This window comes from Pistacia vera, unplaced genomic scaffold (genome assembly GCF_008641045.1).
Source record: "Pistacia vera cultivar Batoury unplaced genomic scaffold, PisVer_v2 Contig25, whole genome shotgun sequence".
Taxonomy (NCBI): Eukaryota; Viridiplantae; Streptophyta; class Magnoliopsida; order Sapindales; family Anacardiaceae; genus Pistacia; species Pistacia vera.
Window position 1 is genome coordinate 1,037,175 of NW_022196057.1, and position 26,096 is coordinate 1,063,270.

A 26,096-nucleotide genomic window follows, 5' to 3' on the forward strand; every position below is an offset into this window, starting at 1 on the left:
CACAGGGAATGCTTGGAAAACTTCAAACAAAGTCTTTAAAGTTTTTCACATAATATTTGCGTAACATATGATATTCTCGTAGAAGCCAGAAGGCTGATATAGTTATAATCTTGTCAAATAAGCACAGCTAGCAAAGACTCGAGACATTATTTAAGATAAATTTGATTATTTAAAAAACTTGGCAGTTCTAGAGAGCCAAGAGTCTCAATTCATGTTGCTGCACGAGTGATCGAGGATCACTTCCACTTCTTGAATTTGCCTCCATGCTTGAATTTCCCGAGCTTTCCACGCTTGAACTTGCCACCATAATGGTGCCCGCCATACCCAGAGTAGCCGCCGTGTGACAAGCGGTGACCACCATAGGCAGCCGCAGCAGCAGCAGCACCCCCGGCTAAAAGTCCCCCCAGTCCACCATGCCCTGAAGATTAAGAAAGAAGTTCAACAACGCCCAGAAAATCCCAGGAGCACCAAATTCACAAACAAGATTCTCAAATATCCCACTGCAGAACCGATATGGCACACAAACAAAATCATCTCTAAATAATATGAGAATCATATATAATCATTAGAATTCAGGTTGACCAACAAAATATATGGATTAATGCAAACTAGCAAAAATTAATAAAACTAATTTTTTAATTTAACTAAAAAACAAAAAAAAAGCAGATGAGATGGTTCAACAGACTTTTAGAATTCTAAAACAGCTACTCATCAAATATGTATTCAAGAGCACTTATCATTTATACCTGAATAAGGTTGAGAATATGGGCCAGGTGGATAACTAGGTTGAGGGTAACCAGCTTGAGGATACGCGACTGGTGGCGGTGGTGGTGGGTAGCCAGCAGGCGGATACCCTACGGCCGGTGGATAGCCTTGTGGCGGGTAACCTTGCGGAGGATATGCTGTCGGGGGAGGAGGATACTGCCCTGCAGGAGGATATCCATAACCATGACCACCATAGCCATGCGAATAGAGTCCCTTATCAGTCTTGCCACCTCCCATAAGTCTAGTTCTGCAATAAAAATTATATCCTCAGATCCAAATGCAAATTTCCAATATAATCTTTGTGTATATTGTCAGAAACTAATTATCTCTTCCAAAATCCAAAGCATTCCCCTGCATGCTCTAGCTATTGTCAATTACTTCAACAACAAACAGCATAACAAAGAAACAAAAATCAATCTCAGCAATTTGGCAACAATAACTAATGATTAGACAAATATCTTGAACATATTACGTAGGGACTCAAGAAAATAATTGTCAGAGATATAATAAGAACAATAAGCTAACCTTTCGATAGCGTGATACCCTCCCGAAAACTAGAAAAGAAACACACCAAGAGAGCAACCGTTGATTTTATAATTTATAATACTATTCTTTGGGGAGGAGAGAGGCAGCAAATCTTTTTGGGAGTTGCTTTTGAGAGTGAACCTGCTTCAAAGTGATATCAAATAATATTATATAATTTTAGGAAAAAGAATATTTATTCCCTTCACTGTTTAGAATGAATATTATTCCATCACCAACAAATCTTATACAACTTTTTAGAATAAAATATTTGACGTTATCAAATATATTTTAAGATAATAGATTTTAACAAACCTTTTATAGAAATATTTGAATTATGTTTCAGGAAAAATATACAAATATATAGTATATTACTAAACCAAAAGTATATTACGAAAATATTGGCATGTGTTTTTATTACGCAATATTACAACTGAGATGTTTCATTTCCAATACATTATAACACCCATGTCTTGACAATATCGAAAAGAATTTCGTTAACTGGCGGTAATTTATAAATATTTTAAAAACTGTAAGTGTGAGGAGTGGCACGTGGGCGAGTCCAACAAAGTTGCAATGAATGACGTATAACAGCTGATCATTTAGACCACACTCACACTTTTCAAGGTCTGTTGCACCACCAAATTGCAATACCTCACTCTTTCGTTTATTTTATCCCACAAAAACGCGCCTTCAATACATCGGGAACGGGAATGGCGATGCGAAGCTTAGTAACGGGACGTCGGAGCTCCGTTTTAACCGGAGCCAGATGTATGTCATCCTGGTGGCGGAGCTTGGAGCCCGCACCCAAGGATCCGATTCTCGGCGTAACGGAAGCTTTTTTGGCCGATCCTAGTCCTGACAAAGTCAATGTTGGAGTCGTAAGTTTCTTTCCCACGCAAAATCTTACGAGCATTTAATTAATGATTTTCTTTTTAATTTTCTCGGTAACCAAACGGAATCTGATTCATTTTCAATTTTTGACTGATGATTAAGGGCGCTTATCGTGATGATAACGGAAAGCCAGTTGTTCTTGAATGCGTCAGAGAAGCTGAGCGGAGGATTGCTGGAAACTTGAACATGTTAGTGGTTATCACTTATCACTATCTATTTCTTAATCAAATGGAATAGTTGATTTTTAACTGTTTAAAATGAGACGTGACTAGTTGATGAATCTTTTATCTCTCTGTTTGCTTTTCGTTTTATGCTTTTGTACTGGTCCCATCTAGCCTAACTTTATGTACTCCACTGAATGATTCGATTCCTTTCTAATATCTTCCGTTGCTACATGCGTCGAATCATTATCTTGTTCACCTTTTTTTCTGAAAAACATACATGATTAGCTTGGTGGAATATAAGGAACGGAGATTAAATTAGCCAGTCCTGCTGATTCTACTGAGGATTTTATGATCTAGATATTATTATTGTTTGAATTTATAATCTGAATGTCGTATCGTTGAACTTGGATGAATGAGATTAGATTTTTTTTTTTATTTGTGTGTGTGTGTGTGTGTGTGTGAAATCCGCCTCCATGGAATTGAGATTCAGCTTGACTGAAACCACCTAAATCAGAATGATTTAAAATTGTGCACATCATCTTCTGAAATGAAATTTTTCACTACACTAGATCTTGAGCTGGCATTAGTGTGCACTGATCAATGATCATAATCTATTTAAATGAGATGTAGTTTTCATTCTTCTCTTTGGGCACCTTTCCTGATTTGTACACTTGGAATTAATCTTTTATTTTTGAACAATTCAGCTTCATGATTGCTGAAGATCATGTAAGTTAGTGGAGTTTTTACAGTGTGGTAGTGTATGTCCTTGGGAGCTCTGCTAACAATGGCAGAGAACCATGGCTTTGTTTTGCCTCTTGGAGAATTAAAACACTTTGAAAATGGGAAATGCATATGTACAGATTTATACTTCTTGATGAGTAATACTGAACTAATCAACTTCCATTCCGTATCACCATAGCAGCCTTGCCACATCACTTTTATGATATTTACAAAATGCAACAGCCCTTATCTTTCCAATTACTTAACATGTTTATGCATGGATATGTGACTGTAAATCTGTTGCTTATATGTGTATAAGAAAATTCTCAGATGTAGACATACACACTTTTTTTTAATCCAGACCTCCATTAGGTGACGGTAATAAACGACAAAACATATAATTTCACAGTTTTCAATATAAAAATTTTATGTCAGAATTTGTGTTTTAGTATTAGGTGGCAGAAATAAACCGTTTACTACTGCTAGAACACGAAATTTGCATTTTAAAAAAATACAAACTTTCACTGGAGATAATGTTGTCAGTTTTGCTGTTCTTGAAAGCTTGGTTGTATTGGCTATATATTCATTCAACAATTGGATTCACATATGATAAAAAAATTAAATCTTTTTGCCACCGCTTATAGTCGTTATAATCTTTGTTTTCACATCATGCATTTTGTTGGTCAGGGAATATCTTCCCATGGGAGGGAGTGTAGAAATGGTGGAGGAAACGCTGAAACTGGCCTATGGGGAGAATTCCGAGTTCATCAAAGATAAAAGGATAGCAGCTGTGCAAGCTCTCTCTGGGACTGGTGCATGCCGACTGTTTGCAGACTTTCAGAAGCGTTTTCATCCTGATTCTCAAATCTACATACCTGTCCCAACCTGGGCTAAGTGAGTAATGTTGCCCTTGCCTCTGACCCAACCCACCCAACCCCCCTCCTTTTTAAAATTGATGACATGTTCTTCTCTTTCATGGTCAAATTTTTTTTACAAGATCAGAAGATTTCTGTTTCTTCTCCTTGTTTTGGTTTACTTGTAAGGCTTTCCAAGTTCTGACATGAGATTTTAACAGCCACCATAACATCTGGAGAGATGCCCATGTCACTCAGAAGACTTTTCATTACTACCACCCGGAATCCAAGGGCTTAGATTTTGCTGGACTGATGGATGACATTAAGGTGTGTAAGGACATTTGGATAGAGAATTGGCTGCAAATACCAACTATATAACCATTGTACTTTTGTTTCTGGGTTTGACTCTCCTTCCACTGTATGAAAATCCACATTGCTGACATTCTGAATTTGCTGTGTTATATGTGTGCCTCTTGTAGAATGCGCCAAATGGTTCATTCTTTCTACTTCATGCTTGTGCTCATAATCCTACTGGAGTGGACCCTTCAGAGGAACAGTGGAAGGAAATCTCTCACCAAATCAAGGTAAGCACTTCTTGCCTAGGATATTATGTTCACCGCTTCTTTGCCTGATATAAACATTCTGTTCATTTTCAGGTAAAAGGTCACTTCCCCTTCTTTGACATGGCATATCAGGGTTTTGCTAGTGGTGATCCAGAGAGAGATGCCAAGTCCATTAGAATTTTTCTTGAGGATGGTCATCTAGTTGGACTTGCCCAATCATATGCCAAAAATATGGGACTCTATGGCCAAAGAGTAGGATGCCTTAGGTACTTTCTTATTACTTTCTTGATCAAATAAACCAACTACATATTATATAGCATTCTCTCAGGTTAGCTAGACATGATTGCATTCATACAAATTGCTCTTTTGATAGCCTGTTTGTCTATTCTAATGTTTATCTCAAGTATGTTTTATTGTCTTAGGTTCAAAATGATGTGGTAATTTGTTATAGGTTACCATATCACATTTCTAAATTCCTTTAAAGATAAGATTCATGTTTCATATTGTTTTTTTAACTTATATAATAGTGACTAACATTTGCCTGTTAATGCTGTGATGTAACCATTACAGTGTGCTATGCGAAGATGAAAAACAAACAGTGGCTGTTAAAAGTCAGTTGCAGCAGCTCGCCAGACCCATGTACAGCAATCCACCCGTCCATGGTGCACTTATAGTCTCAACTATCCTTGGAGATCCTGAGTTGAAGAATTTATGGCTCAAGGAAGTGAACGTAATTTACCATAACTGGGCTTCCTTTTCGTTTTTTCTTTTAGATTTATTATCTGTGTGGAATTCTTTTCACTTTTAGGTTGTATTAAAATATAGATGTGACAAAAATCTATTGAAGGATTTAATATTCCAGTTATCAAAATAAATATTTAGTTAACAAATGAACAACTTGGGCATGTATTAGTATATTGAAGCCCCTTACAAATTCGAGGGCAGCATGCAAGCATTATTGATTTAATTATGAATATGATTTAGTGGCACAAAAACAATACTGAGGCAGCTTATTATTTTTGGACTAGAACATAAAGTACTTGAAGTCTTCCAACCTTTATTGTTTCTTAAGATGTATATTCCTTTCGTCTGTAGTATGATTACATCCAATCCTTTACCAAGAAATTGTTTGCCAAATATCTAGCCTTTTACTCACAAAAATGAGCCTACAAGTCAGCAAAATAGTTATCATTTGTTTCATTTCTTATACACGTTCCTATTTGAGATGCATTAAAAAGTTCAAATCTATGGAGTATTTCCTTCTCTCATAATCTTTTATGCACTTCAATCATAAATTGTACAAAAAGAAATTGTGTGTGTGAGAGAGAGAGAGAGAGAGAGAGAGAATAGGAAGGTTCCTCTAAAGCCTATCAAAGTTGTAAGCTTCTATCAAAGAGGATAAGATACTTTTTCACCAGGTGTTTTATGTAAGAATGTATTTGGGTAGATTTACTTACAAGGTTTATGCTGTACCTGAATATATTTAGCAGCTCCTTTCTCTTTCAAAGATCACTTGGATCCATGTTATGCGTTTTTATTATGTGAAAGGAATTAATCACCATCTTACTCTTCAGGTCATGGCAGATCGAATCATTGGAATGCGAAGTGCTCTTCGAGAGAACCTTGAGAAGTTGGGATCACCCTTATCATGGGAGCACATAACTAATCAGGTATGGTAGAATTATTTATCTTTATTTCTTATCCAGTATTTATGTTTAATTTGTTTTTGTTAATTACAACTATACTGGATTTGCAAACAGATTGGTATGTTTTGCTATAGTGGCATGACGCCAGAACAAGTTGATCGCTTGACAAAGGAATTTCACATCTACATGACCCGTAATGGTCGTATCAGGTATTATATCCAGCAACGAAGTTTTTTATTCTCAAATGAGAATGTCTTGCTGATGATTGTTGCTAATATTTATACCACATAATGCAGTATGGCAGGTGTAACCACAGGCAATGTTGGATACTTGGCAAATGCTATTCACGAGGTCACAAAATCTGGTTAGTCCCGGTTTAGAAGTAGCATCTCATTCTTTTGGCGGCCATATATATTTGCTGAGGACTAATGCAATAAAATTTTTGCTCTGCATTTAATTAGAGAAGGAACAATAAGATTGGGCAGCCTATACATTTGATTGTTTACAATTTATGCTTCCATTCTTCCGTGATTTAGTGGAAGAGTTAGTCTTGGAAGTATCTGGTTTTTGTAGAATAAATTGATCCTTGATCAACCCTATTTTTGCTATGAGCACTGTAGCTCAAGCTCCTTATTCTTCCATATATTGGATTTTTTGTTTAAATAAGTATCCTTTCATGGCCGTACTAATTCTGTGAAACACTATAGTCTAATGGATCAGTAAATCATATTGGAACACACGGGATAAGCAGAAATGAATCCGGAGAAAAATAAAACCATTAAAACCGGCAATATCTAAGATCAAGTAGCAAACCGAGTTCGAGTTTCACACAGATTTAACAGCTCTTCTTGTACATAGGTAAACCATAATATAGGAGACACAAGGTTGTGTCCTTCGCATTTTCCTTGATATTGTGCGATTTGCCTGTCAAATATTTGGTTTCTCAGCACAGTTTAGAAAGCAAATTCTACAAAAGCACAATCTGCAAAGGAATTGAAAGAGAAGAGAAATGGAGACGTTGGATGATGAAATCTAGTTTCCATTCAAAGACAGCATGAACATAAGGAGAAATAAACACAAAGTTCAAGTGAAAAAGCAAGCCAAACTACTAATGAGCCCTTGAGCTCCTGCTGGGCATTTGGAGCGCCTACCTAGCTAGACATGAATAGAGTGAGTCACCTTTTTATACTCCTAGCTTTCTCAGGTCGATCTTTACTATCAAAACAATGTACAGAAGTAGGGAAACAGCATGTTTTAGCTAGAACGAGACATAGTTGACAGAACCACCAACTTCCAGGGTTAAGCCAAAAAGCCACTATATGCATACATCTTTGCAGGGCGTGAGAAAATCCACTGATTACGCCAGAATGCTTGAGATTATATATTGACTACAAATAACTCCCTCCATTACTTTACTTCCATCCACTAACTGATGACGCCATCCTTGTTTTATGTCATTATATTTACGTTCCAGCTGGATGAGGGAAGCTGAGACCCATTTGCCGTCTCACATGCTCCGGTATCAGCCTATTGATCAGTTCAGGTGAAGCTCCGGATAACTGTAATTAGTTTGAAAATAAAGAGTTGATCAGAAACAAAAAATTGAATCCAAAGAATTAAAGTAATTTACTAAACATATGTGTAGCCCAAACCATTGACCACCGACATCAATTTGAATGGATATCCACATCCACATCCATATCCATATGAAACAACTACTCCCACAGCAGAGGTATATTATATTAAAAAGGATTAATAGCAACATATAACAGACAAAGGGCGGTAACAATACTAATAATACTAGTTTCTAATATTATATACAAGAAATATCATCAACTACCGAAGGACACAGTCCAAAAACCATGAGACATCGCAAATATCAGCCACTGCATGCCTTTGTGATTACGAATTGACAGCCACAAGGGCTCAGATCGTCTAGATTAATGCATTGATGGTCCTGTCTCTGACTTAAGGTGTGAGGACATTCAACAGGGTGTCCTTCAGGACATAAGCAATATGCAATTGTACATTCTGAGGTCATTAAAATGCATGATGAGCAGGCAACAACTATAACTCCTACTTCTCACATAGAGCAGTTTTATAAACAAAATTAATGAATTGGAGACATACTTCCTGTTTAAAGTTGAAAAGAGGAGGTAAAGGACGACCATTTGGAAGGCGGGCATTGGGTTCACGAAGCTCATCAAAGAAAGGATGTGCACATGCCTCAAGCTGCAATAACAAAACAAAGTCAATCAGAAAAGGGTCACCAAGAAAAATAGTATTTTATATAACTATTGAACTGGACATAATAGAATCTCAATCACACAGAAACCACAGCTGAGACCCACAATATAAGACACTATACTGTGGTGGGATTGAATAATTTTTATCAGGAAGTCATAACATCAACCAAACTTTGATGATGAAATGGGCTTCTAGTAGAAACAGATTCCATCTCCATCAATAGTTCAGAAAGTCCAACTCACCGCAGTACATCGAAGACTTGGTGAATACTGAAGCAGCCGTGAAGCAAGGTCAATTGCTTCAGGAGGCATTCGTTTGTGGAAAACCTGAATCAAGGAACATTGCAATAAATACACAAATAAAAGAACTTACTGAAAACAAAATAATATTGTTGACAGTTACAGATTGGATTGTAACCAAAGAAACAACTCCTGTCAGTAAAAGAAAATGCAACATACATAACAATTTTAGAGAATCAAAAGGAGACCCAAGCTTTTAAACAAATACATTCACGTTTAGAATGCTTGATTATTTGCATGAGAGCTCATGTGTGCATCATTAGTGAGTCTCTCCTATGCATCAGAAAGCTCCATTTTGGAGACTCTTATCTCCCAAATGTAAAACATTTAGACAATGCAGGTGATATTACAGCTTAGTAACGACTGCATCTTTACCCCATAAAGATCTAATAATCGCACACTTATGCAAGTAGGACTTGCACAGTTGTAGAACTAATTATGAATTCCACGAGTTAAAATGCCATAACACACTGAAGGCGCTAATGAACCTAAAAGATTAAGCTCATAAAAGATTGACTTGTAAGGCTAATTTTTCTTCAAGTTAAAGTGCTATAGCCCAAACCATTGACCGACACACTGAAGGCGCCAATGAACCTAAAAGATTAATCTTTATTCAAGTAGAAGCTTTATCCTGCTATTGAATTTTTAAGTCCATTCACATAACACCATCAAGCCATTTCCATGTCAATAAGAGAAATTAGTTAATTGCATACCTTGTGCCAAGGGTGGGCTTTAATCTGAGGAAACCTAAAATCTGTATAATTTGGATTCATGCATCTAATTTCTTCTCGAGTTGGAGTACCAAGAACCTACAATAAGGCCACTCAGACATGATCAGATGACTGTTTGAGCTGTATAAACCTCAAAAAATCAAAGATTTATGAGCTTCACCTTGATAATCTCCACAAGTTGGTCCACTGCATTTTCCCCTGGAAATAAGGGCTATGAAAATAAAAATATGAAATCAGCAGTAAAATAGACAATTTAAATGAATAAAACTGAAGAATAGCTTACAATATAAATTTTAAAAGCAGTAGAGTCAGGCAGTGTAAAACTTGCCAAGAAAGTCACTAACCTGGCTTAGTAGAAGCTCAGCAAGGACACAACCAGCAGACCAAATATCAATTGATGTTGTATATTCGGTTGCACCAAATATGAGCTCTGGGGCTCGATAATATCGAGAGCATATATATGATATATTAGCTTCTCCCTTGACCTGATACCATGCCAGAAAAGAGAAGATCATTCAAACAAAAGGATCAATCCAAGATTACTTCAGCTTATCAGTATGGGTGAAACAGCATTCCAACAGATATTATTGGCTGAACAAACTTATCCATACCAAAAAAAAAAGAATAAAAAGAACATGCAGTAAATCTGTTGCCGCAACAGGTAGTTGCAAAATATTTGTAATAGGACTTTATAGATGAGGTGGACATCACCTGAACCCAAAAGCTTAAGCCAACAGATCAAGGGCTGACTCCTATATAAGTCCTTCATTTATCTTACTCTCCTTATTAGGGATTTACTTTTCACACACTTACAGGTATCAAAAAATACCTCCCCATGTGTCAGTTAGTGACAAACTCATTGTTATACAAGAGCCTTTCAATCAACCACATGCGCAACACTTAACCAGTAGGATACTGCTCTACCATGAAGCGAAAAAACCATGGACGTCCATCACTGTTTGCTCCAGTGTGAGCGGAAAAGATCTACTCATCAGCTCTCACCATGGAAAACGGGTAAAGAAATGAGAGTCTAAAAGACTTGCTACCACTTGCGCCTGGCCAAACCATTCAGCCACAAGTTAGTGCAGTGGCCAGCAGGGGGGTCTTTACACCAGAGCTTAAAAGAAAATGTTCTTCATCCCAAAAGCTTGGACCAACGGATCGTGAAACAATCCTCTTATTTAAATCCTTCACTTGTCTTAATCTTTCAATGTGGGATTTACTAACACATACCCACTCATTTTCAGCAAAACTATAGGGAAGTGAAGATCTTCTCTGTCTCTCTCTCACTCATATACAAATGGTGATTTCCATGAAATGGCACTGGCCTGTATAACTAAATAAGAATGCATTAAATCCCACCAACCAGCCATGCTATTCCCTGTTTTATTGAGACTCTGATAACAAGGAGATGCACATAAAACAACATTCATTATATAGATCCATGACTGGCATGTGAGGGCATCACTATGTGGTTTCTAATTTTATTGTAATATTTAATGAAACATTTGAAAGAGCTAAAGGGAGAATGACGATGAGCACATACCAAAACTTTTGCACTTCCAAAATCACAAAGTTTAACCTGGTGGGTGAGTGGATCAACCTACAGAATGTACATAAATATAAGGTTGAGAAAAATAGTTATAATCACTGAACAGATGCATATAAAGGTCAACATACCAAAAGATTTTGTGGCTTCACATCCCTGTGGCAAACCCCAGGAACAGTATGGATATATGCCAGCCCCCTAAAAATCTGAAACATAACTTCTATTAAACTATCAAGATTTAAGAAGGAACAGAAAGTCCTGAAAAGAGAATTGGGGAGGAAAAAGTCCATACTTGATATGTATAAAGTTTCACATAGATGAGGGGCATCCTCTGACTATAATGCTTCAGAACCCGGTACATAGTCTCAGGGACATACTCCATGACCAAATTCAGAAACAGTTCATCTTTACTTGTTGTGGAGAAGAAACAATGCTTCAGAGAAACCACATTCGGGTGATCCATCAAGCGCATTAACTGCAGCTCACGATTTTTATACCGCCTGTCCTGCAAAACCTTCTTTATAGCCACTGTCTCTCCAGTCTCCAAGCATTTTGCCTTAAAAGGGTTCACAACAGAGACTCAGGTCACGAGATTAGGGAGAAACTTAGCTGTAGTGAACTAATAAGTCGGTAGTCTGTACCTGGAAAACAATACCAAAGGATCCAGTGCCAACAACACGCTCTGCCATGTAGCTAATGGTCTGCAAGGAGCAACAAAGGAAACACCATCAATAAATGATGCCACTTAAGCAAGTCATATTCTTAGACAGAAGCACTTGTTAGGACTGAAAATAGACATACTATATCGAACTACAATTTTTTATGTAATGTTAATCATTCATCATTCAAATTAATCCTTGAACTTCAAAAAACGAAAAAAATCATAACACAATTTATGCTTGAAGAGAAGTTAGAAACATAGTTTGCAGATATCTTCAAAGCCCCAAAAAAGGTAACAAAAAACAATTCCTAACCCGTTTGGGTTCGCCATTTTTGCCTCCTATTGTGGTAGATATAATGTGACCAGTGACTGCATCATTGCTCTCAATAACTGCAGCTGACATTTCCTGCAATTTTTAGTAACATAGAGGATTAACAAAGGAAGAAATGACAGCCAGCTTACAAATTCAATAATTAAGACACTTATTCCTATCTATTAATTGCATGCCAGACACTTGTTTAGGCAAAATTGCAGCCACAATAACCTGTAACAGACAAGAGTTAGCCACCTAAAGAAGAAGCCATACTTGACAGGAAAACCATGCACAAAAACCATGTGTACAATGTGCACAACATTCTGTTAACAAACATTTACAACATTAATCTTTTTCCAATAATCTACTCCCTGCATTTCTACCACATCCATTAATAATGCATGTAAACACATTTATGTAGACAACTATATGTGTGAGATTTTTAGTGAGTTGCTGGTTTTGACACCCGGCGGGCAATCACAACACTTGATTTCTTTGTTGAAATCTAAGAAGCAATCAATAAGGATCAACATATATCATCCATTTATCAACATTTAAAAGCATAAAACAGAGAACAAACAAAATGGTAATTAATGATAACAAGTCGATACATTAAATGGACTGAAGATCAACCACAAGCTTAAGAAAGGCAAATATACCATAAGGTAAAATTAAAAGATATCTTGACAATGTGAGATAGAAGAAAGGCAAAAACAAAGATCTTGACAGATATTTTAAGTATAATAAAAGCAACATTTAAAGACCATCAATCACAAGAAAGAATCACATGCCATGTAAAGCTTGCATCCCAAACAAGTTACTGTGACAAAAAAATCAAAGAACGTTCACTTGATGAAGCAAACTGCTACAGATTGAAGAATAATCTACCCAAAGATAAAGTAAATAAGCAAAAAGTTTCACAGAAATTATAACTGTTTAGAGGGGGAAAAGAAACACCCGCCTGAGAACAAACATAAGCTTGTGAAAAATAGGAGATCTAAAAACCCAAAAAGAAAGTACCAAAACTCTACAAGTAAATTAAAATCCCAGAAAACATAAATAACCAAGAAAAATCGAATTACTTACAGAAAACTTAAAACACTGATGGGTAGCTGAGTAAACTCAAGCAGTAAAGACTATTAAGGCTCTTAATCATAAACTTCAACAAATAAACAAAAGCAAAATTCTACTAATTGCCTCTTATCCAGCAGTAAAAAAAAAAAAAAAAGAGTAAGGAACTTCCCGTTTCTCCTATGCTTGACTTTCCTAAATTATCATATCAAGATTAAGATCCCTAACATAAAACTGAAAAAACAAAATAGCTAAAAGAAATGAACAGTGTGAAACAGTACACTTCACAAAAAACAGAAAACAAAAATAAAAATAAAAAAGGGCAACATGAACCTCAAAGTCAGCACAATCACAGAGAGAGAGTAAAGAACAACGAGGCAGATCGCCTAAAATCCCAGTAGAAACAAAGAGAAGAGTAGATCTAAATTCAAAGCCAACAGCAAAAAAAGAAAAAGAGAGAGAGACCTTGTCGGAGTCCAAATCGGAACGTCGTACTTTCATAGGGTCGTTGTCCAAGTGAGAGTGTGGTTGCGGTTGCGGTTGCGGTGGTGGTAGTGGTGGTGGGTGAAGCTGTGGAGGCTGAGGCCCCAAAGGCAGTGAAGCCATGTGGGTTACAGCTACTTGCTTGCTTTCTCTCTCCTCTTGTCTCCCTTCTTTTCTATTTTGGTTTTTGTTACTTCACATTTTACATTACATTTCGTTTCATTACATTAACAAACAAACAAGACAACACTGCTTTTTGGCTTCACCCACGCGATTGTTCAGTGCTGTGCTCTCCACGCACCAATCCTCTTTCTTGTTTCTTTTCCTATCTTTATCCGTTGGTGATTAATTTTTGAGCTACGTTCATTAATATTGTTGATCTATTCATAATCTCATTTATTTCATTGTGTTTAATTACGTAATTATCGGATTTAAAAAAGTCTTTGGGTAAGTAATCAGGACCACTAATGTACCGTTTAATGCATTAACTTATGTTTTATAAAAATAAAATAACTAATCATTCATCTTCAAACAAAAATAATGATTTTAATAATTGGGATATCGGAATTAATTTATGTGCATTTCAATTAATCCATTAAAATCTTAAAATTATCTTCTAATGGTTTTCTTATTTGTTAATTACTATATGATAATTGATATAAAATTAAAATATTTATTATATATCAAGCTAGATCCTCGTCTAAAATAGGGGAACAAAAAGAATCAAATAAATTTTGGTTTATTAAACAGTTTTTATGGTATGTCACATTTTGCTAGGCGTCGTATCTCAGTCTAGAAATAGAAATGGAAGGACAAGAAAATAGGAAATGAGTAATTTGACTGAAGCAAAAATTATAGAATGCCATAATAATGTCCATTTCCAAATTCCAAGTTGTTCATTTGCCCAACCCAGGCTTAACGTTGAGATGAGAAAGATTTTGTCTACCATGCATTGCCAAATCTTTATTACAAGACTTTACTACTCATTACTTATGCTCCAAAATCATTCTATAATAGTTAAATCAATATAAAATATAAAATTTTAATTCAAATTATCCAAAGGTTTCCAGAGGTGTCGAGATGATGAGATGGGCCAGAAGGGTCCAGCCATTGAATTCAATTGGGGAAACTGGGCATCCACACAGGCCCACTATTAAAGTTGTTTATTCTTGGACCCTTCGCCGCCAATTTTCCTATTTAGTTTAGTCTGACGTCTTTCGTAAACGATCCATCTTGATTTTCTTTTTGGAATGGAAAATCCTGCAATAATTATAACATTTTTATGAGACTCATTTCAGATATTATTTTCTTGTAAGCTTAAGATAGAACAGAAGGGATGGCAAGAAACTTTTTGCATTAAACACAAAATCACACTTAAATTGATAGCCAGATGAAACCCAAGAGTCTCTCTCGATTCTTGACGACATATCTCTTTTTCAATACAGACAAATTATTCAATCATTACACCTTATATTTAATATAGCTCCATCAATATTCCAGAAACTAAATCAGTTCAACACCCTGCAGTTCCTTCTGATCTCCCCATTAGTCCCCGTGAGTGGACTAATATTCCCCATTTTCACCATAGCAGCAGCAAAGTCACTAAAAAAAGTAGCACGATTAGTACTGTAAGTCCTCACAAGTGCATCCTGAGATCCGCCATTGAAGAGTTCCTGGTCGGAGTGAAGCAGTCCACGTCGGTTCACTAGGCTCTGGTAATAGTTAAGATCGAACCCGGCCGGGGTCCCGTCAAGAGGAGCCAGATTGTTATCGCCACCAGAGGCCGGGCAGTTAGCTCTTCTAGTTCTGGCAAAAGCTGGGTCGATGTTGGTTTCGTTGTATATGCGAGTACGGAATGCGAGACACCTTGAAAAGCCGAGCGTGTGAGCGCCGGAGAGCGCGGTCATGTCACGGGCGCTTAGACCTTTGGCAGCGAACTGGGAAATGAGAGTCGAGAGACCGGCGAATGGTGATGGGATTTGAGAGTTGGCAGCGTTGAGGTTGGCTGTTCTTGAATCTCTTCGGCCGAGTGGCACTATCCATGTAGGTCCTCCTTGCTGTAAATTAAAATGTTTAGTTAATTAATTCTGTTCTCATTAATTATATCAGGATTCAGTAGAGTGTATAGTAACCGTATGTTAATCATATTATATACGTCTAAAATTTAATTAATTAATAGTAGGCGAGGATCTTGATTCACTGAGAGAATGTATGGTTTATCCGTTGACTCACTGTGTAACTTTAAAAACAGTACCCTGGCTTTATGGTTTATTTAATTTATAAATAAACATTAAGTATTTATTTTACAAAATTCTACCAAATCATCATTAATTGAGTAAATTAACAGTGATCTATATATGATATGATTGATGATACCGATTTGATCCTAGAAATATAAAAGATTAGAGATATAAAAATAAATTTTAGACAAAATTATTATTATTTAATATTTTTAACTTTTGTATTGTAGGTCAACAGCCATCTAAACCAAGATATAGTTGACTATGTGGAACGTTTCCATGCATGCACAAGCAATTGAAAAAGCTACGGTAAATACATTCTATTAGCATGCATAAATTAGTGTGATTTGAACAAAAACGTTGACTTCCATTATTAGAATTTAGAACTAGTCTGCATCTTAATTTATATAAATATTATTTTTATTCAATCTTATAATAAAATAACATTTTAATACTGACCAAAACGACTCCATCTCGAGTTGCAAGAGCCAGGATATCAGCACATGAAACGGTGGCGCTGCAGGCGGCTTCCACCTGAGTTTTAATGGCGTCGATCGCTTCGTAACCCCTGGTTGACTGGTTTGGTATTGCTGTCTTTTCGCCTGTAAAACTGCTTGTGTCGTCTAGTAGCAACGATGCATCGCAACCCTGCAAAGAGATTGTCAAAAATGATAAAAGATTATCACTCGAACATGCATCCACATAAAGTTTATCGATAGAAACTACTACCGTACTATTGATAGCCGGAACATGCATGAAATACTGGTTACGTTATTAATGCAACACGTACAAGAACCTTCGTTTACCTCTTGTGTGCAATCATGTAAGTTTTAACGTGACAAAACTATATAAATTAAACAGATGTGTTTTGGAGCAAAATATGATTTGATATAGCTAGTAAATGGTGAAGAACACATGCATGCAAAATAATATGGCATCCGGGATTTGGGTTCATACTTGTACAAAGCAGTCATGGAAGAATAAGCGAAGAATAGGGGCAGGAAGCCGAGAATCTCTAGCACTAGCTTGCCTCATTGCGTTGCGAACAATGGTTTGAAGATTAGGGCAGCTGGTTGCATAGAAGGTCGTAGAAAGTTGCGCATTGGCAGAGGAAGCTAGAAGGGATGGTATAATGGAGATTATAAGACAAAAGTGGGTTAAGGAAGCCATGAGTAGAGTAAAAACCTAGTGAAACTAAGCTCGAAATTAAGCTTAATTAATTAATTGCTTTCTGGTGTGAGTAAAGAGCTTGAGAAAGTTGTGTATTTATAGGCATAAATGAAGTAACTTGCATGGATAAAGACAGAGCAAAGCAAGAGTGGAAGACAGATGGCTAGCTACAGCTTTTGTGTTGTATGTGTTAAAATTTCAAACTTTAACGCCATTACGCGTTTTCATAAATTCTGAGTCCGACGGGGTTGAAAGAAGAGAACTGGGAGATGCTTCAAAACAAAAAACATTGTAGCAATATTGACTTGCTTTTTATTAAAAAAAGATTCATCTCATACAAACAAATTAAGATTCTCTGCCTCTTGCATTTTACTATTGATGTTAACAGTGATCCATTCATTAGCTTCTATGAATCTGGATGCAATGATTTCGCGTTTCTTAGAATTTTTATTATAATAAAAAGTTTTAGAAAATATAAAGAACCCCACTTACAAATTTCGAAACTGATCACTTTGTTCGTAATCAATCACAAGTTTTTATAACTATTTTATTTTTTATCATCGAGTAATTTGATATAGATTTTTTGGTGTATTATTCAAGAGATCTTGAGTTTGAGTCTCTCTTCTAATGCCAATAGGGATAGTCACTATAACTCTTATTCGATTGACAGTTTCAGAGTTTTAAGAGATTAGTTATAAGGTATCGAACACCCCTAATTATAAAAAAAAATTAAAAAAAAATCACAAGTTATTCTTGTAATTGTAATATAAATGAGAAAGTGCTCTAATTATTGGCAACTAGTCACCAGTCATACCCAGAGCCACCACGTTTGATTTGTTCAACAACTGTAACCGAAATTTTATCATAAAAATTTAATTAATTGGAAATAGTCACATTTAAAGTCAAATAAAGTTTATTAATGACATATAATATTTTGATGTATTAAGTCTCTAACAGTGTCCCTATGACTTATAGACCTTACTTGTAAAGCTATGTACAGATATTATTGCGAAGATCTTTATCTCATTTTGGATTTGGTATATGATAGACTCATTTGAGTCCACTTGTATTTTTTTTATTTTTTTGGATTTTTTCTAACTAATACTGAACTATTGACTCATTTTTTAATAATTAAGGTCGGAATAAGTTTTGAATGTATAAATAATTCGTCAAGAGTCAGATACAACTAGTTAGGGTGTTCGATTCCGAGTATCCTACATTTTTTGTCAAAATCAAAACTGACGATTCTTTGAAATTTGGAACCAGAATCGGAACCAACAGTTCTAGTTCCTAGGTACCCAGAACCAGAACCTGTAACAACGGTTCCGGTTATGGATACCCTGTAAAATTTATGACCCCCCAAAAGTTTTTAAAATAGCAAAAAAACCCTTAAAAACTAACAAATACCGCCTAGCACTTGTTAACAAAAATAAAATTATAAATTATAAATTCAAAATTACAAACTCCATTACTTTGTAAAGGTAAATTCTCAAAAGTCAAACCAACTTACTTTAAATGTTATGAAATATAAATATAAATGTATTCACATTACTTTTTCTACAAAAGTTTTAATTAACCCTCATAATCTTTAATTTTATTTTATATTAGTCTTAGTTCCTAGTTCTGATTCTAGTTCCTAACTATAGGAACCGGAACAACCTACCCATTGATGATTGGTTCTGGGTAGGAACCGGAACCAAACCCAGGGTACCCGTCAGTTCCGGTTCCAACCGGTTCTTTTGAACACCTCTAAAACTAGTGGTGGAAAAGTAACTCGCCCGGCCCGATCCGACCTGGTTCGCGGTGGGTTACTCACTTTGGCGGGTCGGTCCTAACTCGCCCGCCAACAAAGGTAGGCCGGGTTAGGGCCGCCATTTTTGGGGGATTGGCTAGTCCAGCTCGGCCCGCTGGGTTAGGCTGCAGGTCGGGCCGGGTCAACCCCCTTTTTTGATTTTTTTTTTTTTTTTTTTTTTGTTTTGTTTAGTTAACTTTTCAAATGAACAATTAACAATTTATAAATGAATAAATGTAATTGTTTTTAGTTAACTTTTTTTCAAATATCAATAAGTCAATTCTATTCAATTTTTTTTTTTTTTGGTTAACATTTCAAATATTAATTCAATTTTAATACATTAAAATTGTAATATACGAACAATTAAATTTATTCATTTATCAAAAAATAAAATAAGAAATTACAATAATTATTGCCTCATTAAAAACCTCATCAAGAAAAACTCAATGGGACAAAAACTTGGTAAGGAAAAAAGAGTGCAATAATTGACAATTAATTTACAAGTTACAATTTACAAAACAACTAATTTTGGGGTTAACTAGGACCTCCCTCATCCGTATTATCTATATTACAAAATTGAAATGATTCTATTAAAGTATCGTCGACAACCTCGTATTGATCTTGATGGCGCGACCGTTCCCAATCTCGAAGACATGTGAGGACTTCAATCATTTTTTGTGAAAGTTTAGTCCTCATTTCATTTAAAATTCTTCCACTTACACTAAATGTTTGTTCGGATGAGACGGTTGAGACAGGAACAGCAAAAATATCCAAGGCGAGTCTTGATAATACCGGAAAAATACATTTTCTGGTTTTCCAATATTCCAAGACATCAAAGTTAGCTCTTTGTTGTGGATATGTTGGTAACATTTCGGGAGTTCCCAAATATTGTTGAAGCTCGTTACTCTATGACTGCATAGCGGACAGTATATTCGTTGTTGTCGTTGGTGCTTCTGAAGAGGAGGTTGTGCCTGTGCTTCGGGTTCGATTCATTTTCGGCCTATTAATTGCACTCCAGGTGTAGAAGTCTTCATTTGTTTCTTCTAATACAACTTCCCTGTGTCTTTGTGGGTTCTCATACCTGTTTTCATATTGGAAATATATCTCTGCAAGACAATTTTTTACCTCTCCTATTTGATTGACAAATGCTACGTTTTGTAAATTTTCAGTTAATGTCTCCAAACCATTTTCTAAACCTTCTTGTTTAATTCTAGGATCAAATATGGCACCTAAACAATAAAGAAAAAGAATGAGTTTAAAATATTTAAAAAAAAAAAATTCATTGCCTTTATTGGTTCTTTTAAAATTTAATTGTTTTTGTTTTTTGTAAATAACTATGAAATTTTTATAATTGTATGTATTACCAATGGACTAGTAGGATAATACACACCAGAAAGTTGTAAAGTGGATTGGTAAAAAATTTTAAGAAAAAAATGAAATACTTTAGCTATTTGTCAATCATTTTCTACTAAATGATGAGGACCTCTATTATTTGTTACAAAATAACTAATTAAATTAGCATAAAGTAAACATGAACCAAGCATTAAATAAGTACTATTCCATCTAACAGGCATGTCTAATGCAAAAGTTCTAGGAGACATATTTGATTTTATATAAGCATCTTAAAATTCAACATTTCTTTTATTACTACCAGTAATCAAAGCTAAACAATCTCTAATTCTATCAATATTTTCTTTAATTGTTTTCATACCACTTTTTACAATTAAATTAATAATATGACATGCACAACGTTGATGAAAAAACTTCAAATTATTATAAAAAGGATAATTACTTTGAAAAAAATCTATAGCAGTAGTATTAGCACTTGCATTATCTCAAGTTAAACTTATCACTTTAGTAATAATATCATAATCTTCTAAAACTTCAACAATTTTATTATAAATTTGTTGACCACTATGATCTACATCCATTAATCTAAATCTTAATAAAGATTTATTTAATTTACATTCGTTATCAAAATAATGACTAGTCACACAAATATAATCTTGTTTAGCTCTACCACTCTAAATATCGGCAGTTAGAGCCACACTAACATGACAAGTATGTATTTTATTTTTTAATTCTAATTTCATTTTCTTAAACAATTTTATTAAATCATTTCTAGTTGTAGTTTTAGAATAACTTTTAAATCCTGGAAAAAATAAATTTTTAATAAATCTTTCAAAATATTTATCTTCAGCCATATTAATAGGTTGATTAGTTGCAGCAATATATAAAGCTAATTGTTCCCTATATACATCGGAATTATAACGTCAAGTAGTACTCATATTAGTTATTTGAGTTTGATTGGTTTCTCTATTTCCATGTTGAGCAATATGTTTACTAGCATGCCTTTTTAAAGTACTAGTATCATTACCTGAATCAGCTTTATAAACATTTCCATAATACTTGCATCTTGCTTTCTTCACTTGAACTCCATTTTCTGCCTCGTAAAACTTATTGAAATGCGTCCAAACGTTTGATGTGTGTCTGTTGTTGCTTTCGACAGCAGTTGATGAACCCGCTTCAGCTTGAGATGAAGTTGAACAAGGACGACGATTACGAGGATGACTTTTAGAACCACCGGGAGCTGTAGGTGTAGCAGCATGGGGAGGAATCGGGGGCATATTTTGAGGTGTATCGGATTTTGAGACCGGGAAAGCGGGACTATTTGAATCTTCTCCTGCATTCATGTTAGTAAATTCAGCGGGATTAGGACTATAGTAGTTTCCTTCCTCATTGAAATTGATAGAAGAGAAATATCTATCCATTGTAGTTGAAAAAAAATTGATGTAGAAGAAATAAAAAATTAAAGAAGGAGAATTGGAATATGGAAATTGGAAAATTGGAAATATGAATTGAAAATTGCAAAAACTAATAAAAATTAAAATAAGAGCAAATTGATAACAAAGAGATTAAGAGAATAATTGAGAGATTTCAATAAAAATTAGAGAGAATGAGAGAATTTGAGTTGCGAGAAAATACGAGAGTTTAGGGCCAATTTATAGAAAAAATTAGGAAAATAAAATGACAAAAAGGACCCCTCCAACTGCTATAAAACGGTTATATTTCAAGGTAAAAGGGGAATTCAAAAACACAAATTAATTTTAGTTTTTATTTTTATTTTTTTCGGCCAACTCGCGGGTCAACCTGATGGGTCGGCAATCCTTTCTTAGAAAGGACAAAATGGCAACCCGGTCCGTCTGAAATTGAACCTGACCCGTCATTGTGACGATTCAGATTGAATCATTTTTAATGCGGGTCATGATAGAGTTGACTCACTTAATCTGACCCATTTGTTTCACCTCTAGATATAACTGAATAAATAGATTTGTTCGCTCATTGGTTTGATAATTTTGGCCTCATATAAATAATTAGAATAATGAGTAAATATCAGTGACGTTATCGGGTTGCACGTTATGATTATGGTCAAATTTTGGACCATATTTTAAGGGATAAATCTCCTGGTAAAGATATCGGTGAATAAATTAATTATTTTATAAGGGCAACTTTATTACCATATTACAGTGGGCAATGTTGAAAACCAAAATATTTCCTCGCTAAATAGTATGATTAAAGGAAATCAAAATACATAAATTTTAACCATATTAATTGCAATCAGGACAGTTAGAATAATTAATTTTTCGGAGAATAAATATATAATAAGATTCAGGATATAATGCTTTGATTGTGTCACAGACCGACAGAACTGCACGCAAGTCTTAATGTCTTAAAACTTTCTGACTTTAAAGACAATTTAAAACAACATACGGGTCAGAACGCTTTGTCAAAATATCAGCAATAATTATATTGATATCCTGTTCCACTGAGATATGTCCAATCTCCGGAGCCGAACAGAGACTGACACGACAAGTTCATATAGTACCGGATCCACAAATTTTATTCTATCGTCAAAATATAAAAAATTAAACCAACCATAACTACTTTTTTTTTTTTTTTTTTTTTACGATGAGCTTAAATAAAAAGTTATAAAATACAAATAAATACCTTAAAAAACATAATTTTTATAACAATAAAATAATTTTTCTATAATTATCCTCAACAAGTTTTCATATTTTGAAAACGTTGGATAATCATCTCATTGTCAATTGTATCAAATACATATTTCTCAATATAGGTGACCAAGCAATCATTCATCTATTGATCTCCCATTCGATTACATAACCGACTTTTCACAAGATTCATTGTAGAAAAAGCCATTTCAACAGTCACAATCGCAATTGGTAAAACCAATGCAACTTTCACAAACTTATACACTAACGTATGTAAAATATCTTTTTTAAACCGAACTAAATTCTTAACCAAATCACTAATTCCTTGTAACTCAGCAAATTCATCACAAGAACGTATGTCAATGACATAAATCTCAGCCTGGTTCTCATATACCATCAACTCAAGTGTAGAAAAATCAAATGAATAAAACTGACCAAACTCATTCTTCCCTCTCTTTTCTCTTTCCTTTTCCTTTGCTTCTTCTTCCTTTCTTCTTTATGGGTTTTTCTCTATTCTTCTTCATTTTTGGCGAACAACCCAGTTTATATATAAAACAGCTTCTTTGAATTATGAAACTATGGCAAGATTCTTTTATTCTCACCATGACCTCGCCACATTAGCTTTTTGATGTAAAAATGTCCAAATTTCTCCTCTCAGTTAAATGCAAACCCAACAGTTTTTATTCCTTTCATTTTCACTCCTAATAAAACTTTTAAAAACTAACAGATCCCCTTGCATAAAAATAAAAATCACAAAAAATATGAAATATATATATTAGAATTAAAAATAGGGTTTTACAAAAACAAAATCCAAACTTACCATGGGGGCCGTTTCCAAAATCTCATAATTCTATAAGTGTAAAATTTAAATAAATATAAGATATGAACTTTTTTAAAAGTTGAGTCATTAATTGGATCCGCCACTAAGTTCACACGAAGAAGAGGTCAAAGATTTGAATGGACGTTTGAATGTACCTTATCCAAAATAATTTGGAAAACATCTTTACATTATAGAGATTTGTAAAGAGAACTTGTCTGGAAGACAGAGGAAATTTATCATCACGAAGAAAGAAATTCATACGGGTTACTAGACCTTAGAGATGTTGTCAGAAGATTGTGTAGTTTAGGCATGTGGGAAACTATAATAGCCAACCTAAGGGAAACCAATCAACAATACAACGATTGGTTGAAATCATGGTCAAGACCCTCCTTTTATCCCACACACACGTACACCCACACAACTTCTAACATCATCTAAAAGGGCTAGTGAAAATTAAACACACCAAAAAGATAAATGAAGAACAAGAATATAAATGAAGAACATATGCATAAATGAAGAACTAGAACATAAATGAAAAACATATATATTAAATATGTCAAAGAACATAAATTAAAAACATATATGGGATCTTTTGCTATCCATAACATTATCGGAATATTACAATACCCTTGAGGTTGAGGGAAAGTTTAGAAAGATGAAAGAAACATGAAAGAACTATGGTAAAGATGGTTAAAGAAAATATGCAAGGGAGAAGTGAGAGATTCTTGAGCAAGAGAAATATACAAGAGTTTTACAAAGGTCTTCCTCCATGAGAAGGTAATAAACTTTATTTATAGATAAGAGATATACAACCCATGGAAGACTCATAAATGAATTATTTAATACATGACTAAACTTTTTGACTTTTTGGCTTTTTTTTTTTTTTTTTTTTAATTACATTTATTAACCTACAATACTTGACTTTTACAAAAGATATAGGAAGATATTACATTGAACTGGCAAACTGCCATTTAATCCACCACTATTTTCATAAAGGACACAACTTTTTATTTTAAGACACGCAGGGCTTTAATCATCTGACAAGTTGGTAACGTGTCACGAGTCTTCATCCTAGAAGTCGAGACAACCCATTAATTGAATCCAGTCAGCAAGAATTTGCCGAGAAGATGTATCTGGATGAGTATCCAGAGAAATATATGGAAACTAAGATGTCTGCGTTGCAGAGGTACTTGGTGCATGCATGTACTGTTGTCGCCTGGATTTATGGAGATAGTAATCACGAGACTACTGAAGCTCTTCTTCTTGCACATTATTTGGCTGCGACTCTGGGTACCACTATTATGGATAATCTGAATTGGCATCGAATTGAGCAGTGATGGAACGTATGCATGTTTGTTTGGCTTGGAGTAATTTCTTGGTGTAGTTTGGAGGGAAGAGTTCCCACGGAGCATCATCACGAAAGGATGGCCATATTTCATCTGGAATGATCTGATTTTTTTCAAAAAGGATTTTTTGAATTGATCTAGTCTCAACAGCATGGTTAAACATATTATGGATGAGGTCATATGGATAATACCGATGAAATGTGACTTAATGCTGTGAAAAATATAGGCCATCGGATCTGATGGAGTGATGTCTATGGAAAAACATGATAGACCATGCCATTTTGGTAGACAAGGGACCTTTGTACCGGGCAAGCTGATGAGCAAACACAAATTTTCATTTGTCTAGGGTTTTGAACCATCTGAGAAAGACCATCAAATAGCGTAATTCAGAGATTAAGGATGACTGATATTGAGAAATTATTTTCAACATATGATGGATCGGGAATTGAATGGCAATGTGGTACTGGTGTAACATATATCAAAAGAACCATAATAATTCTTCTAGAAATATGATATCAAGACCTGGAGGTAAACAAAAGATTTTTTAAAAGAGGTAATTTGGATGGACACCTAACAGATCATACATGGATTGTCCACATTTTTCAATGCATTGAATCTGATAAGAAAACATGAGGGTAATAGCATTTTCATCAATGGTACGAGTTCGAACAAGGTCATCGAATTTAGGAGGTACGTCTGGAGTATGGTTTGATGAAGAAGATAATGAACAGGAAATGGACTGGGTTAATGGTTGGAACATAAAACAAGGAAGAGGTTTGGATCTAGGGTTTATGAAACTGACGTGTTTAGTTTTAGGTCTGAATAAGTAATCTGCAATAGTGTTGGTGTGACCTTTGATATGCTGGACTGTGAAGGAATATTTGCTAAACCATTCTGCCCATCGAAGTAATTGTTGATGCGAAACTTTTTTTCTTGTGGAATCGAAACATTTGATCAAAAGACTTCATATCCGTTTCAACAAAGAAATGATGTCCAACAAGGTGGAATTCAAACCTTTCAATGACATTTTTTACTGCTAATACTTCCTTGAAAGTAGAATGATAACGCTGCTGGTGTGGTTTGAATTGTCCACTCTGGTATCCACACAAATGTCGTGCCTTGTCATCATCTTGTTCAAAAAGCACTGCACCCTAATGTGTGTCACTAGCATCTGTCTGAAGAATACGTTTCCCAGAAGAAGGAATCTTCAATAGCTATGTATGGAAGGAAGTG

The 26,096-nt window shown here is 35.0% G+C and overlaps 4 protein-coding genes across 4 annotated transcripts; 1 reads left to right on the plus strand and 3 right to left on the minus strand.

Moving 5' to 3' along the window:
* Positions 1-9: 9 nt before the first annotated feature.
* On the minus strand, positions 10-1,003 carry LOC116132272 (glycine-rich protein A3-like). Its single transcript, XM_031417925.1, has 2 exons — positions 747-1,003; positions 10-418 (listed from the first exon to the last, which is right to left on the minus strand). Exons 1-2 carry the CDS (start codon positions 1,000-1,002, stop codon positions 237-239), a joined length of 438 nt encoding a protein of 145 aa, XP_031273785.1. The 5' UTR covers position 1,003; the 3' UTR covers positions 10-236.
* Positions 1,004-1,897: 894 nt separating this feature from the next.
* Positions 1,898-6,794, plus strand: LOC116132266 (aspartate aminotransferase, mitochondrial). The gene is made up of 10 exons (XM_031417920.1): positions 1,898-2,168; positions 2,284-2,369; positions 3,753-3,959; positions 4,141-4,246; positions 4,399-4,503; positions 4,576-4,748; positions 5,053-5,212; positions 6,057-6,152; positions 6,243-6,337; positions 6,425-6,794. Exons 1-10 carry the CDS (start codon positions 2,001-2,003, stop codon positions 6,495-6,497), a joined length of 1,269 nt encoding a protein of 422 aa, XP_031273780.1. The 5' UTR covers positions 1,898-2,000; the 3' UTR covers positions 6,498-6,794.
* A 352-nt stretch (positions 6,795-7,146) lies between these two features.
* LOC116132267 (shaggy-related protein kinase eta-like) lies at positions 7,147-13,620 on the minus strand. The gene is made up of 12 exons (XM_031417921.1): positions 13,465-13,620; positions 11,929-12,021; positions 11,596-11,655; positions 11,247-11,510; positions 11,086-11,160; positions 10,952-11,008; positions 9,750-9,890; positions 9,566-9,616; positions 9,388-9,483; positions 8,618-8,701; positions 8,259-8,360; positions 7,147-7,687 (listed from the first exon to the last, which is right to left on the minus strand). The coding sequence occupies exons 1-12, from the start codon at positions 13,603-13,605 to the stop codon at positions 7,592-7,594; spliced, it is 1,260 nt and encodes a 419-aa protein (XP_031273781.1). The 5' UTR covers positions 13,606-13,620; the 3' UTR covers positions 7,147-7,591.
* Positions 13,621-14,856: 1,236 nt separating this feature from the next.
* On the minus strand, positions 14,857-16,947 carry LOC116132268 (peroxidase 4-like). The gene is made up of 3 exons (XM_031417922.1): positions 16,680-16,947; positions 16,182-16,370; positions 14,857-15,539 (listed from the first exon to the last, which is right to left on the minus strand). Exons 1-3 carry the CDS (start codon positions 16,890-16,892, stop codon positions 14,991-14,993), a joined length of 951 nt encoding a protein of 316 aa, XP_031273782.1. The 5' UTR covers positions 16,893-16,947; the 3' UTR covers positions 14,857-14,990.
* Between the last annotated feature and the right edge of the window lie 9,149 nt (positions 16,948-26,096).

Excerpts from the sequence above, each read along its gene's own strand:
- LOC116132272 (XM_031417925.1), bottom strand. The coding sequence starts at position 1,002 with ATGGGAGGTGGCAAGACTGATAAGGGACTCTATTCGCATGGCTATGGT. Across the intron at positions 419-746 it reads ATATTCTCAACCTTATTCAG|GGCATGGTGGACTGGGGGGA; the intron begins GTATAAATGATA and ends CTTAATCTTCAG.
- LOC116132266 (XM_031417920.1), top strand. The coding sequence starts at position 2,001 with ATGGCGATGCGAAGCTTAGTAACGGGACGTCGGAGCTCCGTTTTAACC. Across the intron at positions 3,960-4,140 it reads CCTGTCCCAACCTGGGCTAA|CCACCATAACATCTGGAGAG; the intron begins GTGAGTAATGTT and ends AGATTTTAACAG. Across the intron at positions 5,213-6,056 it reads TATGGCTCAAGGAAGTGAAC|GTCATGGCAGATCGAATCAT; the intron begins GTAATTTACCAT and ends CTTACTCTTCAG.
- LOC116132267 (XM_031417921.1), bottom strand. The coding sequence starts at position 13,605 with ATGGCTTCACTGCCTTTGGGGCCTCAGCCTCCACAGCTTCACCCACCA. Across the intron at positions 11,511-11,595 it reads CCTTTGGTATTGTTTTCCAG|GCAAAATGCTTGGAGACTGG; the intron begins GTACAGACTACC and ends AACCCTTTTAAG. Across the intron at positions 7,688-8,258 it reads TTTTCAACTTTAAACAGGAA|TTATCCGGAGCTTCACCTGA; the intron begins GTATGTCTCCAA and ends AACTAATTACAG.
- LOC116132268 (XM_031417922.1), bottom strand. The coding sequence starts at position 16,892 with ATGGCTTCCTTAACCCACTTTTGTCTTATAATCTCCATTATACCATCC. Across the intron at positions 16,371-16,679 it reads TCCATGACTGCTTTGTACAA|GGTTGCGATGCATCGTTGCT; the intron begins GTATGAACCCAA and ends ATCTCTTTGCAG. Across the intron at positions 15,540-16,181 it reads CTCGAGATGGAGTCGTTTTG|CAAGGAGGACCTACATGGAT; the intron begins GTCAGTATTAAA and ends TTTAATTTACAG.